The 14,164-nt window shown below is 52.4% G+C and overlaps 1 protein-coding gene across 1 annotated transcript in view; it reads right to left on the reverse strand.

The window, feature by feature from the left end:
- SLC25A33 (solute carrier family 25 member 33) overlaps window positions 1–6,606 on the reverse strand; it is a 32,148-nt gene extending 25,542 nt beyond the window's left edge. Inside the window, exon 1 of the mRNA XM_063436612.1 lies at window positions 6,397–6,606. Coding sequence (XP_063292682.1) covers window positions 6,397–6,440 — 44 coding nt within the window. The 5' untranslated portion in view covers window positions 6,441–6,606. The remainder of the gene's footprint in view (window positions 1–6,396) is intronic.
- Between the last annotated feature and the right edge of the window lie 7,558 nt (window positions 6,607–14,164).

Below are 14,164 nucleotides of genomic sequence, written 5' to 3' on the forward strand. Positions count from 1 at the left end.
CCTCCAGCTCTGCTTCACTCCCACCTTATTTGATTGATATTTCCTGTCCTAATGTGTCTTATACCCCACCTCCTACAGAATGTGAGCTTGTTTGAGCAGGGCCCTCTTCAACCTAGCATTCCTGTAATTGTCCTATTTATAGTTACATCCTCCCTCTCATAATATTGTAAGGCGCTACAGAATCTGTTAGCGCTATATAAAATGGCAATAATAATAATAATAATAATAATAAATTAGTCCATGGCCTTATCTTATAGTTAGGATAGCCTTATGCCTATCCTACGCATGCTTAAACTCCTTTACTGTGTTAACCTCTACCACTTCAGCTGGAAGGCTATTCCATGCATCCACTGCCCTCTCAGTAAAGCAATACTTCCTGATATTATTTTTAAACCTTTGTCCCTCTAATTTAAGACTATGTCCTCTTGTTGTGGTAGTTTTTCTTCTTTTAAATATAGTCTCCTCCTTTACTGTGTGGATTCCTTTTATGTATTTAAATGTTCCAAAGATGGGTTTACCGATTGCAAAACAGAAGAGAGAAATCCAACTTCTATTAGTCAATTTTGGTGTAGAACTTCCTTTTCAGCCCACATGATTAAGATTACCTAGAAATTCCTGGACATTCCAGTTTATGCTGCATAACTAGTACGGAGGTTTCAGGTAATGATGCAACGTTGCACCATCTCTGCAGTCAGTCACGCTTTATAGGCAAGCTGATTGTACACCAAGCTTCCAGGAAAAATAGAAAAGAGGAGCCTGATGCAACACAAACTTCAGAAAGTGAAATGAGACCACCTTTCTCCCCCTTCTTCTAATCTGAAAATTGGGTTTTAGACAGGCTTGATGCTTCGAAGTAAAAAATTTGAACACAGAAGTAAATTTAAAAAGCAAATTCCACACAGTAGGCAGAATTTTTGTTTAGAGAGCCCAATAGAACTTAAAGGATCACTATAGTGTCAGGAAAACAAACCCGTTTTCCTGACACTGTCATCCTTGGGGGACCCACACCCTCAGGGTTCCCCTCCCGCCGGCAGCTCCCGAGTGGAGTGGAATGCGCATTCTAACAGTCCATAGGAAAGCATTTTGACGTTCTGCACGCTGGATGCGAATTTCACATCCAGCGTCGCAGAAACGCCTCTAACGGCTGTCAGGAAGACAGCCACTAGAGGTTGGATTAACCCTGCTATGTAAACATAGTTTCTCTGAAACTGCTATGTTTACATGTGAAGGGTTAATCCTGAGGGACCGGGCACTCAGACCACTTCATTGAGCTTAAGTGGTCTGGGTGACTATAGTGTCCCTTTAAGTATTATAAATTACCATCATCATTTATATAGCTCCAACATATTCCACAGGGTTTTACAAATCATAAAATGGGAAATGAGTAGCCCTAAATTCCAGCTGAGAAAATGTGGTTTTGTTATTTTTTTTTTAGAAGTTCTAATTAAAGCATTGAAATAAACCTATTGCGTGCTGCATATGCACTATATTATTTCAGGGCTGACGCAGCAGATCAAAAGCTAGGCAGGAAATGTGGACAGATGCTGCTAAATAGAGCATTGTCAGAGTCACCTCGGGTCTTCTAAACAGCAGCAATAATGGGAGGTTATGTAACAGCCCTCTCCCCGCTGGAGCTCGGACAGCAAACAATTATATAACCACAGAGACACATTGTGCAGAATGTGATTATTTATACTGTGCGTTTTAAAAGCCATTATCTGATCTGTATAAATAGTATAGAGGCAACTTAAAATTGCTAGGTTGCTCGTTTTTTTTCCTGCAACAAGCTAAACTTGGTTTATGGCTTACAAAATGTTGGTTTAGAATAGATGCAGAGATGTTTGGGAGCTAAGTAGCAAACGCTGTAGTGCAGTCTAAGACTCCCAGCCTTGTTCTCTTGCAGCTATTGGGGTGCACATCAACCCAGTTAGTGCTACCCCCATTAATTGGATTTAAAAAAAAATTGCACTATATTAATGGGCATTATATTATTATTATTATTATTATTATTATTAATATAGTGCGCATTACCTTTTGGTAATAGTATAGCTATTTTGGGCTATTTGGGGTCTATCAGTGCCCCTTTTGGGAGGGAGCTTTACTAGAGATATTTTCAATCCAGCACTCCAATGAAGCGTGTAGCGCAGGTAAGAATTAAAAATACTATTTGCCTTCTCAGCTCATTCTGGCGCAGACATCTCCATACTATACGCTGGGCATATTTTCGAGTATTTAAAAAACCCATGTATAAGTGCATGAGCACTCATGCATTAGTTTCAGGAGCCAAGCTAATTTGCATCATATGCCTTGGACTGCCTAGCTAGCAAAATGTAAAACCATTCACAAAATAAAAATGAAAAGAATAAATAAAGGGGTTGGGGGGGGGATGCAGAATTAAGTTTGGTAAAGTGTTCATTCCAGTTTATTGTCTGTATATTATCTTTCGCTGGTGATCCTAACTGTGAATGGCTTTCAGGAGTTGGAGTGTTAAAACAATTACAGGAGCAATAATTTAAAAGCTGCATTTTCACTACACATAGTAACCATAACTGTTCAGTTTCATATTCGGTTATCACGAGCAAACTTTGTAAAGAGCAAACTTAAAACAAACCAGTATTGTTTCACACATTTCCTACACACAGAATAAACTCCTCTAAAATGGAAAATAAGCACAAACAAATGTACATCTCACGTCACTTGCTCGATATTAGCAATCTTGGACAACCCCCCACGGTGTCCAAGACTGAGCAGAACGTAGCAGCAGGGGTTTAATAAACAAATATTTTATGATTTTCAAACAAACAAATATACAATATGTGTAACGTTGGACTTGCAACTGGATTGATGTCATTTAAGTATTCTGAAAACACCCCTTTAAAAACGCTTGACTGTTTATTTTTATAAATATATATTTTTTATTAGGAGAAATAAGGACACATATACTCAAATGTTATTTTAATTTAACGGTTTATGGGTGTCTCCAAAATATATCCATGACATATTCCCAAATCACACACGATAACCATTTAGAATTCTCTCACATACAGACAGTGTCATCAGGGAGATAATCAGGGATACTGGGCCTAAAAATATACAATTCCCTTTAAAAAAAATCTAAAAAATTCCCAGATCAGCAAATACAGTGTAAACAATTACATAAACTTTGGATTCCTGTACTAATTTGATTAAAACACAGAAATACTCTATGCTTCCCCAATATAGTCAGATCTTGGACTGACCTCTCAAGTATAAAATAGCTTGAGACACATGTCTGGGGTCCCCTGAAGGGTACAAAGGCTGTTGCTGGGGACACATGCCTGGGTCCCCGAATAGTGTCCAGTTGCTGGAGACAAGCATTTGGGATCCCCTGAGGGTAAAGGAAGGGACTCTTCTAAAAACACATGACTGGGGTCATTAAAAGGGGAGAGAGAGGCAAATGTTTGGGAGTAATTGAAGGGTAAAATAGGTTAATATTGGGGAGAACCTGTCAGGGTAGAGAAGCTGGTTAAAGGGGGGAGGGGGGGTCCCCCTGTCTGTGTTAGCGGGGGGGGGGGTCCCCCTGTCTGTGTTAGCCTGGGGGGGGGTCCCCCTGTCTGTGTTAGCCTGGGGGGGGGTCCCCCTGTCTTTGTTAGCCGGGGGGGGGGGTCCCCCTGTCTTTGTTAGCCGGGGGGGGGGGGTCCCCCTGTCTGTGTTAGCCGGGGGGGGGGTCCCCCTGTCTGTGTTAGCCGGGGGGGGGTCCCCCTGTCTGTGTTAGCCGGGGGGGGGGTCCCCCTGTCTGTGTTAGCCGGGGGGGGGGTCCCCCTGTCTGTGTTAGCCGGGGGGGGGGTCCCCCTGTCTGTGTTAGCCGGGGGGGGGGTCCCCCTGTCTGTGTTAGCCGGGGGGGGGTCCCCCTGTCTGTGTTAGCCGGGGGGGGGGGTCCCCCTGTCTGTGTTAGCCGGGGGGGGGGTCCCCCTGTCTGTGTTAGCCGGGGGGGTGGTCCCCCTGTCGGTGTTAGCCGGGGGGGGGGGTCCCCCTGTCGGTGTTAGCCGGGGGGGGGGGGTCCCCCTGTCGGTGTTAGCCGGGGGGGGGGGGTCCCCCTGTCGGTGTTAGCCGGGGGGGGGGGTCCCCCTGTCGGTGTTAGCCGGGGGGGGGTGTCCCCCTGTCGGTGTTAGCCGGGGGGGGGGTGTCCCCCTGTCGGTGTTAGCCGGGGGGGGGGTGTCCCCCTGTCGGTGTTAGCCGGGGGGGGGGTCCCCCTGTCGGTGTTAGCCGGGGGGGGGTCCCCCTGTCGGTGTTAGCCGGGGGGGGGTCCCCCTGTCGGTGTTAGCCGGGGGGGGGTCCCCCTGTCGGTGTTAGCCGGGGGGGGGGTCCCCCTGTCGGTGTTAGCCGGGGGGGGGGTCCCCCTGTCGGTGTTAGCCGGGGGGGGGGTCCCCCTGTCTGTGTTAGCCGGGGGGGGGTCCCCCTGTCTATGTTAGCCGGGGGGGGGGGGGGTCCCCCTGTCTGTTAGCCGGGGGGGGTCCCCCTGTCTATGTTAGCCGGGGGGGGGTCCCCCTGTCTATGTTAGCCGGGGGGGGGTCCCCCTGTCTATGTTAGCCGGGGGGGGGTCCCCCTGTCTATGTTAGCCGGGGGGGGGGGGTCCCCCTGTCTATGTTAGCCGGGGGGGGGGGTCCCCCTGTCTATGTTAGCCGGGGGGGGGGGTCCCCCTGTCTATGTTAGCCGGGGGGGGGGGTCCCCCTGTCTATGTTAGCCAGGGGGGGGGGTCCCCCTGTCTATGTTAGCCGGGGGGTCCCCCTGTCTATGTTAGCCGGGGGGTCCCCCTGTCTGTGTCAGCCGGGGGGGTCCCCCTATCTGGGTTAGGGGGAGGGGGCGTCCCCCTGTCTGGGTTAGCGGGGGGGGTCCCCCTGTCTGGGTTAGCGGGGGGGGTCCCCCTGTCTGGGTTAGCGGGGGGGGTCCCCCTGTCTGGGTTAGCGGGGGGGGTCCCCCTGTCTGGGTTAGCGGGGGGGTCCCCCTGTCTGGGTTAGCGGGGGTCTGTGTTAGCCGGGGGGGGCCCCTATCTGGGTTACGGGGAGGGGGGGGGGTCCCCCTGTCTGGGTTAGCGGGGGTCTGTGTTAGCCGGGGGGGGGGTCCCCCTGTCTATGTTAGCCGGGGGGGGTGTCCCCCTGTCTATGTTAGCCGGGGGGGGTGTCCCCCTGTCTGTGTCAGCCGGGGGGGTCCCCCTATCTGGGTTAGGGGGAGGGGGCGTCCCCCTGTCTGGGTTAGCGGGGGGGGTCCCCCTGTCTGGGTTAGCGGGGGGGGTCCCCCTGTCTGGGTTAGCGGGGGGGGTCCCCCTGTCTGGGTTAGCGGGGGGGGTCCCCCTGTCTGGGTTAGCGGGGGGGGTCCCCCTGTCTGGGTTAGCGGGGGGGGTCCCCCTGTCTGGGTTAGCGGGGGGGGTCCCCCTGTCTGGGTTAGCGGGGGGGGTCCCCCTGTCTGGGTTAGCGGGGGGGGTCCCCCTGTCTGGGTTAGCGGGGGGGGTCCCCCTGTCTGGGTTAGCGGGGGGGGTCCCCCTGTCTGGGTTAGCGGGGGGGTCCCCCTGTCTGGGTTAGCGGGGGGGGTCCCCCTGTCTGGGTTAGCGGGGGGGGTCCCCCTGTCTGGGTTAGCGGGGGGGGTCCCCCTGTCTGGGTTAGCGGGGGGGGTCCCCCTGTCTGGGTTAGCGGGGGGGGTCCCCCTGTCTGGGTTAGCGGGGGGGGTCCCCCTGTCTGGGTTAGCGGGGGTCTGTGTTAGCCGGGGGGGTCCCCTATCTGGGTTACGGGGAGGGGGGGGGGTCCCCCTGTCTGGGTTAGCGGGGGTCTGTGTTAGCCGGGGGGGGGGTCCCCCTGTCTGTGTTAGGGGGAGGGGGGGTCCCCCTGTCTGTGTTAGCCGGGGGGGGTGTCCCCCTGTCTGTGTTAGCCGGGGGGGGGTGTCCCCCTGTCTGTGTTAGCCGGGGGGGGGGTGTCCCCCTGTCTGTGTTAGCCGGGGGGGGGGTGTCCCCCTGTCTGTGTTAGCCGGGGAGGGGGTGTCCCCCTGTCTGTGTTAGCCGGGGGGGGGGTGTCCCCCTGTCTGTGTTAGCCGGGGGGGGGTGTCCCCCTGTCTGTGTTAGCCGGGGGGGGGGTGTCCCCCTGTCTGTGTTAGCCGGGGGGGGGGTGTCCCCCTGTCTGTGTTAGCCGGGGGGGGGGTGTCCCCCTGTCTGTGTTAGCCGGGGGGGGGGTCCCCCTGTCTGTGTTAGCCGGGGGGGGGGGGTCCCCCTGTCTGTGTTAGCCGGGGGGGGGGTCCCCCTGTCTGTGTTAGCCGGGGGGGGGGGGTCCCCCTGTCTGGGTTAGGGGGGGGTCTGTGTTAGCCGGGGGGGGGGTCCCCTATCTGGGGTAGCCGGTCGCCATGTGTCCCCCATGCTTCCCCCCTCCTTACCCTCCAGCCAGCAGGTGCAGCAGGGTGTCCTTGCTCTGAGCCATGTCCCTTCCAGCCGGTCTCTCCGGGTCAGACCAGCATCCTCCTCCAGGCAGGGGTGGTACGGTTGTCCCGGCCCGGCTCCCGATCTGTCACTGTCCTGGCCGGCAGCAGCCGGTTTTCTCTCCCCAGCCGGCGCTCGGATGGCGTCACTGGATCCAGGGGGTGTGTGGTCTCTGACGTCACACGGGGGGCGGGCACTCTGCGGCATATCGCGCACGCGCAGAGCGCTATAGAGGAAGGCAGGAGCTGGGGGCGCGCGGGGGGCGTTGTCCGTGACGTCAGCTCGGGGCTCGCAGTCTGTGTCGGGAATGGGGGGGGGGGGGTGAATGTGGTCACGTGACATGTGGGCTGTCAATCATCAGCCCGGAATGGAAACCAGTGTCAGCATGATTGGAATCACGTGACTTATTCACTAAACTGCGAACTCACAGCTCGCCAGCGCGAGCCCAGAACTGGCCACAATCTCGCTGCTTAGTAAATAAACCCCTAATGCAGGTATTCACTAAACGCCAGACGTAGCGATATTTCCTTCCCGGATATATCCATGGCAGCGCTGCGTGTGGGTATAGCTCCGCCCCCGGATACATCCATGGCAGCGCTGCGTGTGGGTATAGCTCCGCCCCCGGATATATCCACGGCAGCGCTGCGTGTGGGTATAGCTCCGCCCCCGGATATAAACACGGCAGCGCTGCGTGTGGGTATAGCTCCGCCCCCGGATATATCCACGGCAGCGCTGCGTGTGGGCATAGCTCCGCCCCCGGATATATCCACGGCAGCGCTGCGTGTGGGTATAGCTCCGCCCCCGGATATATCCACGGCAGCGCTGCGTGTGGGTATAGCTCCGCCCCCGGATATAAACACGGCAGCGCTGCGTGTGGGTATAGCTCCGCCCCGGATATATCCACGGCAGCGCTGCGTGTGGGCATAGCTCCGCCCCCGGATATATCCACGGCAGCGCTGCGTGTGGGCATAGCTCCGCCCCCGGATATATCCACGGCAGCGCTGCGTGTGGGCATAGCTCCGCCCCCGGATATATCCACGCCAGCGCTGCGTGTGGGCATAGCTCCCGCCCGTCTCAATCGGACAGGAACACAGCGCCCCCCTATACTCACTCAGTCTTAGTTTAAAGCCACCAAACCACAAATGGTTTCAGAAGAGGGTGCGATCGCAGGGCTGCCATGGATAAATCCGGGAACAGAAAATATCGGTAAGCACCACAACGCATAAATCCACGCAAATACGGTTTATTGATCCATAAACTATAAGGCAGCAGAGAGGACACTTCTACCAAATTCTGTGGTAGATGAACACACTATATCCAACTGATTGTGATTGATAAACGTGTTGAAGGAGGACCATGTTGCTGCCGAACAAATGCGATCCACAGAAATGTTGGCTGCAGCTGCCCAAGAAGCGGCCAAGGATTCCAAGGACAGGAACTCCAGAGGCTGAGTAGGCCTGACCAATGGCTGAGATGATCCATCAGCCAATACGAGACGAAGAAGTGGCTTGACCCTTCTTGTAACCTGAAGGAATAAGGAACAGTCTAGATGTCTTCCTTATGTCTGAAGTCCGGTTCAGGTATGTAGATAAACAGCGCACCAGATCCAAACGATCCCATTTCTCTTCTTCTTCCAATGAGGAATGAGGGGAAAAGGCTGGCAAAATGATGTCCTGATTCATATGGAAAGCAGAAACTTTCCATATGAAATGGGTCTGAAAGCTGGAATCGTACGAAGGATCACTCGGTCTTCCTGAAGAATCCAAAAGGGAGACTCACAGGAGAGAGCGCTTAGCTCGAAGATTCTTCTACGTGAGGTCAAGGCAACCAACAGAACGGGTTTCAACGTAAGAGTGAGTATAGAAACACTCTCCAAGGGCTCAAACGGAGAATCAGATAAGGCCTGTAAAACCAGAGGTAAATCCCAAGGAGGGGAGCAAGACCGTACTGGAGGGCGAAGCTTGAGAATGGCTTGAAAAAATCTAGCAATATCTGGATCAAATGCCAATTTCCGATCTAACAGAGCAGAGATCGATGAAGTATGCACTTTTAGGGAGCTGAGACTCAAACCCTTGTCAAATCCATCCTGTAAAAATTTAAGGATGTCACAGATACTGGGAGACAAAGGAGAAATATTATGTGCCAAACACCAGCTACAGAAGATGTCCCAAATACGATAGTAAGCTGAAGAAGTGGATTTCTTCCTGGCATTCAGAAGAGTATAAATTACTGAAGATTGTGTCTTTAAAATTTTTGTAGTGACTTACTCAGAACCTCTAGATTGCAACCTATTTCTCGAAGCCTGACCGGGGGAATCCATAGTATGGGCAGCTATAAAAAAATTAGAATTTCCAGCAACCAATTATTGCCTTGAATAAGGACTGGGGAATAATCCCCCTGCTGCTGGCCTTCCTCTGACTTGCGTTCCACTGCTGGAGAGAGGGAAAAGATAGGCCGAAAAAACCGGAAGTGCCAAAACCGGAAGTGCTAGCAATATCGGCGTGCCTTCCACCATGCGTTCCATGACCGTAATGGATCAGCCACAAGGAAACAGGAGCCCACCCCGGTCAGGTAAGTTCTTAATCCACTGCCACTTACATCCTGAGGATAGGGCAGGCCATCATTATTGGGAAAGCCAAGAAGCCCAGATTTTTTGCAGCAAGTAGGTGAACCCTTCTGTGGGAATTACCACCTCCATGGGTCTGGCACATCCATCTGCTACCTGGGTTACTGCAGCATAGCTCCCCGGTCGCTAAGGGGAGAATCCTCCAGGGGGTCGCCCTTGGTGAGGTGCCGTGTCCTGAGGCTTCCATGGGGAGAGAGGCTGAACTCCCCATGGGCCAGGGGTACAATTAGACCTGAATAAGTCACAAAAGAAACATTTTAGGAGATGCAACCTCCACTGTCCCTGAGAAGTGGACAGGAAAAAAAAACTGAAGGGGTATAGTGGGGAGTCTCTTTTATTTAGGAGGTGTTCCTGTCCAATTGAGAAGGGGAGGAGCTATACCCATACGTAGTGCTGCAATGGATATATCCTGGGAAAATAGATTAATATGAAAAAATGTAAATTGTAGAAATTCTGCCATTTCGGAGTTTAGTAAATAAACGTCAAAATGTTAGATGTCTGGAGTAAAAAGTTCAAACGAAGAAGGGCTCTCCCTTCCATCCCTTAGAGATCTCCCCTGCCCCTTAGTGGTCTCTCCACTCCCCCCTCCCTCCCTGTAATCTTCTCCCCCCCCTCCCTCCCTGTAATTTTCTTCACTCCCCCCTCCCTCCCTGTAATCTTCTCCCCCCCCTCCTCCCTGTATTTTTCCTCACTCCCCCCTCCCTCCCTGTAATCTCCCCCCTCTCCCTCCCTTTAATCTTTCCCCCTCTCCCTCCCTCCCTCCCTGCAATATTCTCCCCCCCTCCCTGTAATCTCCCCCCCCTCCCTGCAATATTCTCCCCCCTCCCTCCCTGTAATCTTCCCCCCTCCCTCCCTGCAATATTCTCCCCCCCCTGCAATCTCCCCCCCTCCTTCCCTGCAATATTCTTCCCCCCTCCCTCCCTGTAATCTCAATCAATATTCTTCCCCCCTCCCTCCCTGTAATCTCCCCCCCTCGATGCAATATTCTCCCCCACTCCCTGTAATCTCCACCCCTCCCTTCAATATTCTCCCCCCCCCTCCCTGCAATATTCTCCCCCCTCCCTCCCTGCAATCTCCCCCCCTCCCTCCCTGCAATATTCTCCCCCTCCCTCCCTGCAATATTCTCTCCCCTCCCTGTAATCTTCCCCCCTCTCTCCCTGCAATATTCTCCCCCCTCCCTCCCTGCAATATTCTCCCCCCTCCCTCCCTGCAATATTCTCCCCCCTCCCTGTAACTCCCCCTCCCTGCAATATTCTCCCCCTCCCTCCCTGCAATATTCTTCCCCCCTCCTTCCCTGCAATCTCCCCCCCCCCCTCCCTGCAATATTCTTCCCCCCTCCCTCCCTGCAATATTCTCCCCCCCTCCCTGTAATCCCCCCCTCCCTGCAATATTCTCCCCCTCCCTGTAATCCCCCCTCCCTGCAATATTCTCCCCCCCTCCCTGTAATCCCCCCCCGGTCCGCGGTACAGGAGTTTCTGTTTGCTGTACCCGGCCGGACTGACAGGAAATGCACACTGAGTGTGCACTTCCTGTCAGTCCGGCCGGGACCGCGGACCGGAGAGGAGCTCGGCCACGCTACAGGGAAGGGGAGGCTAGGCAGTGCGGCAGCCGCCTGAGCGCTCTTTATAGAGCGCACAGGCGACTGTAGAATTTAAACGGCCGGCGATGGGGGCGCAGGGCGCCCCCTCCTATATGGCGCCCTAGGCGGCTGCCTAGTTCGCCTTATAGGAAGCGCCGGCCCTGTGGTGACCCCACATTATAGGAAGTCAAACCGTTTACCTAGGATTCTGATTTCCACGCTTGGCTCCACAGTATACTGACACATTCTGCAGATATTATTCCTCAGGAACTCACGTGTCAGCGGGAAGGGCGCATGGAAATCCCAGCAAGGGTGTGATCGAAATGCTGGAGGCGTAACATGCTTTTCTATATAAACCCTAAAGATAAACATTTCCAGTCAATCAGTCCAAGGTGAAAATGACGCATAAACAGAGACATTTCATGCGCTTAAAACGATGCAGTTGGAACGGCAGATTTTGAAATCCAACCATTGTCTGAGTTATGGTAAAATGTTTCTGCATTTATAACTGCAGCATTTTAAAGGGGAACTATTGCTTCAAATTAAACCATTAAATAAAACATTGAAAATCAATTGAAAACCTTCACCTTTTTTCATGAGACGCGCTCGGTTTTCTTTTAAATTTGTATTAAAGTTTTAGCAAATGACATTATTATCCTTTTGAGACAGGCAAAGCTAGAGCAAACATTGCACATTAAAAGTAAAAGTCGAAACATTGTTTAATTTCTCTTCTCTCTATGCTCTCTCTGAGCTGAGTACAGAGCTTACACAGAGCTAACATGGAGGTGCCCGGTTGTTGGTTTCAAAGCTGTGCATTTCAACATTTTATTTCTCAAATCTTACTAATGCATATTTGCTTAATTTAGAGATACGTGAACATAATTTTAAAATTCCTGGTAGAAGACAACTACCCTTTAACACGTTCCTAACAGTAGCACCATTTATGATATTGGTTCTTAAGTAAGGCCAACGGTGTTTACGTGAACTTAAACGAGATTAAGAAACAGTGGAAGTGGAGTAATGGGAAATATGCAAAAGGTCTGAAAATTGCAAGTCAAAATAGCCAGATTGGAAAAAATCTTTGGTATTTTTCAAGCTTGTCTATTTTCACAAAAATGAAAATCCCCCGATTAATTCTGTAGAGCTGAGAAATGAGTGAAAATGGTGTCACTGCTAGTATTTGTAATGTATTTATGCAATCATATTCTAGTTTGGTAATGTGAATTCAGGAACGATTAGGGAGTAGTCTTAGATTCTCGGAAATGCTTGTGAAGAAAACAACACACTATTTTCTCACACCTTGCTATTATTTCTTGAGAATATATACATTTGAGAAACATAATTTCAAACAATGAAGTCTGAATTGGTTTATAATATAAATACATTCAACAGTGGCATACACACGATCCATGGGTCCCCGGTGCGAAAACTGATCCGTGGGCCCCCCTCCACCCCTGGCGGTTACACCGTGCAGGCCAGGGCTGCAACACATGGCAGGCACCCCGTCGCAGGGGTCTGCAGGGCGGCCGGGCCCACTGAAGTGACGGGCCAGGTCGCAGCAGTGGTGTACATACAGCTGCCTCTGTATGTACACCACTGTACACACACACATGCACACACACAGAGACACATATATACAGACACACACATACATACAAACACACATACATACAAACATACATACATACAGACACATACATAAAAACACACATACATACATACAGACAGACACATACATACAAACACACACACACACAGACACATATATACAGATACACATACATACAAACACAGACATACACAGAGACACACATACATACACACAGACAGGCACACACAAATACAGAGAAACATTCATACAGACACACACACACACATACATACATACAAACAAACACATATACAAAATATTTTACTCACCCTCCTGTTTCCTACTTTTTAGATGCAGGAGGGTGACTTCCATGGGGTCCAGTTTTAAGCTGGGAGGCAGTCACTTCCAGCTGTGATGTTATCAGAGGGGGCCCGGTCGAACTGTTAAAGTGCCACAGCGCTGACCGGGCCCCCTGCAAATCCATAGCCATTGGGTGGCCCTAACAGCATGGGCCACCTGATGGGCCCCTTAACGTGCGGCCCTGGCGGTGACCGGTCCCCCTGGAGTGATGGGTCCGGTCGCAGCTGCGACCCCTGTGACCGTTGTATGGCCACTGAATGTGTCCATAGGCTCTTGACTTGAGTTTGGAATTTAAATTAAGGACGTTAACTTGCTGCTGAAGACAAAAGATGGTTTTCTAAAGAAATCTTAAAGATAAAAAAACGACGCACACACAAACACACACACACACACACACACACACACACACTCTCTCTCTCTCTCTTTCTCTCTCTCTCCCTCCATTTAAAGCAATACAGACTAAGATGGAGCATTCTAAGTGATGGTGAAATTTTGCTCCATAGCACCATTTATAATAATACCTCTTAGGTAAGGTCAGGGGGTGTTCATGGTAACTTCATCTTAGAGTTAGTGGTGTTGAAGAGTTACGGTTCACTTATAAGCAGAAAGCTTAGATTTAAGGTGGGCTAAACCCAAACCCCATGTACCTATTGCAAAATATTTTGAGAGGGGGCGGGGCCTAACCATCATGGCGGAGAGTCGTGCTTTCCACGAGCTCCCGCACAATCTCCACAAAAAGAGCCAAAAACGACTCAAACAAGCGACACAACTGGCAGCATTGAACACCCACTGGTCACCCACGACAAAGGGCACACAGCGGGTCACTCTGCTACCTGATTGGGGCCGGATGGAGCCAAAAACGGCATCGCGGCCTAGAGGGCGCTGGGCGGGGGAGGCGGCCGCTCCCCGGACCCAGAGGCGTCCTGGAGCTGCTTACCGCACAAATCAACCCCGTTGCCCCCCCCCCCGGACCGGCGGGGGTTATCCCGGTCCACCCTGGGGTGGTAATCCCGGACATGCTGAGCAGTGGAAAGTCGCCCACAAACTGAGGCCCTCCTAAAATGGCGGATCCGACATGTGCCGACGACCCATTCAACAAACCTGATATTCTCACACGACTTAACCTCCATTTCGAAGCATTCTGGAGGAAGCTGGAGCGTAAGCTGAGCCAAACTAACCCGACCTGGCCTCCTACTCCCCCGAAGCAACCACAACCCAGCGACCCTTCTCAAACAGTCCGGCGGTTGCGGCATCACCCAGCACCGAAGACGACCCGAGCAGGGCACCAGCGCAAACCTGCCTGCCCAATCCGCCGCTCCTGCACTACACAGTGACCCGGCAGAGACTTACTTCCGTGCAGAAGCGTCACGCACCACAGCGCCACCCGCAGGCGCGAAGAAGGCCTCATGGACTCGCCCCGGCCCGTGAACTAAGCCGTGAGCTCCACTCAGACCACACATCACGGCCCCCACACCGGAGATGGAAAGCAGCCGAGCCCTGCATGGAAAAGCAGAGTGCAGCCGATCGACACCAGCCACAACCATGGGTCCACCTCATCACACCGAGACC

This window comes from Pelobates fuscus, chromosome 11 (genome assembly GCF_036172605.1).
Source record: "Pelobates fuscus isolate aPelFus1 chromosome 11, aPelFus1.pri, whole genome shotgun sequence".
Classification (NCBI taxonomy): Eukaryota; Metazoa; Chordata; class Amphibia; order Anura; family Pelobatidae; genus Pelobates; species Pelobates fuscus.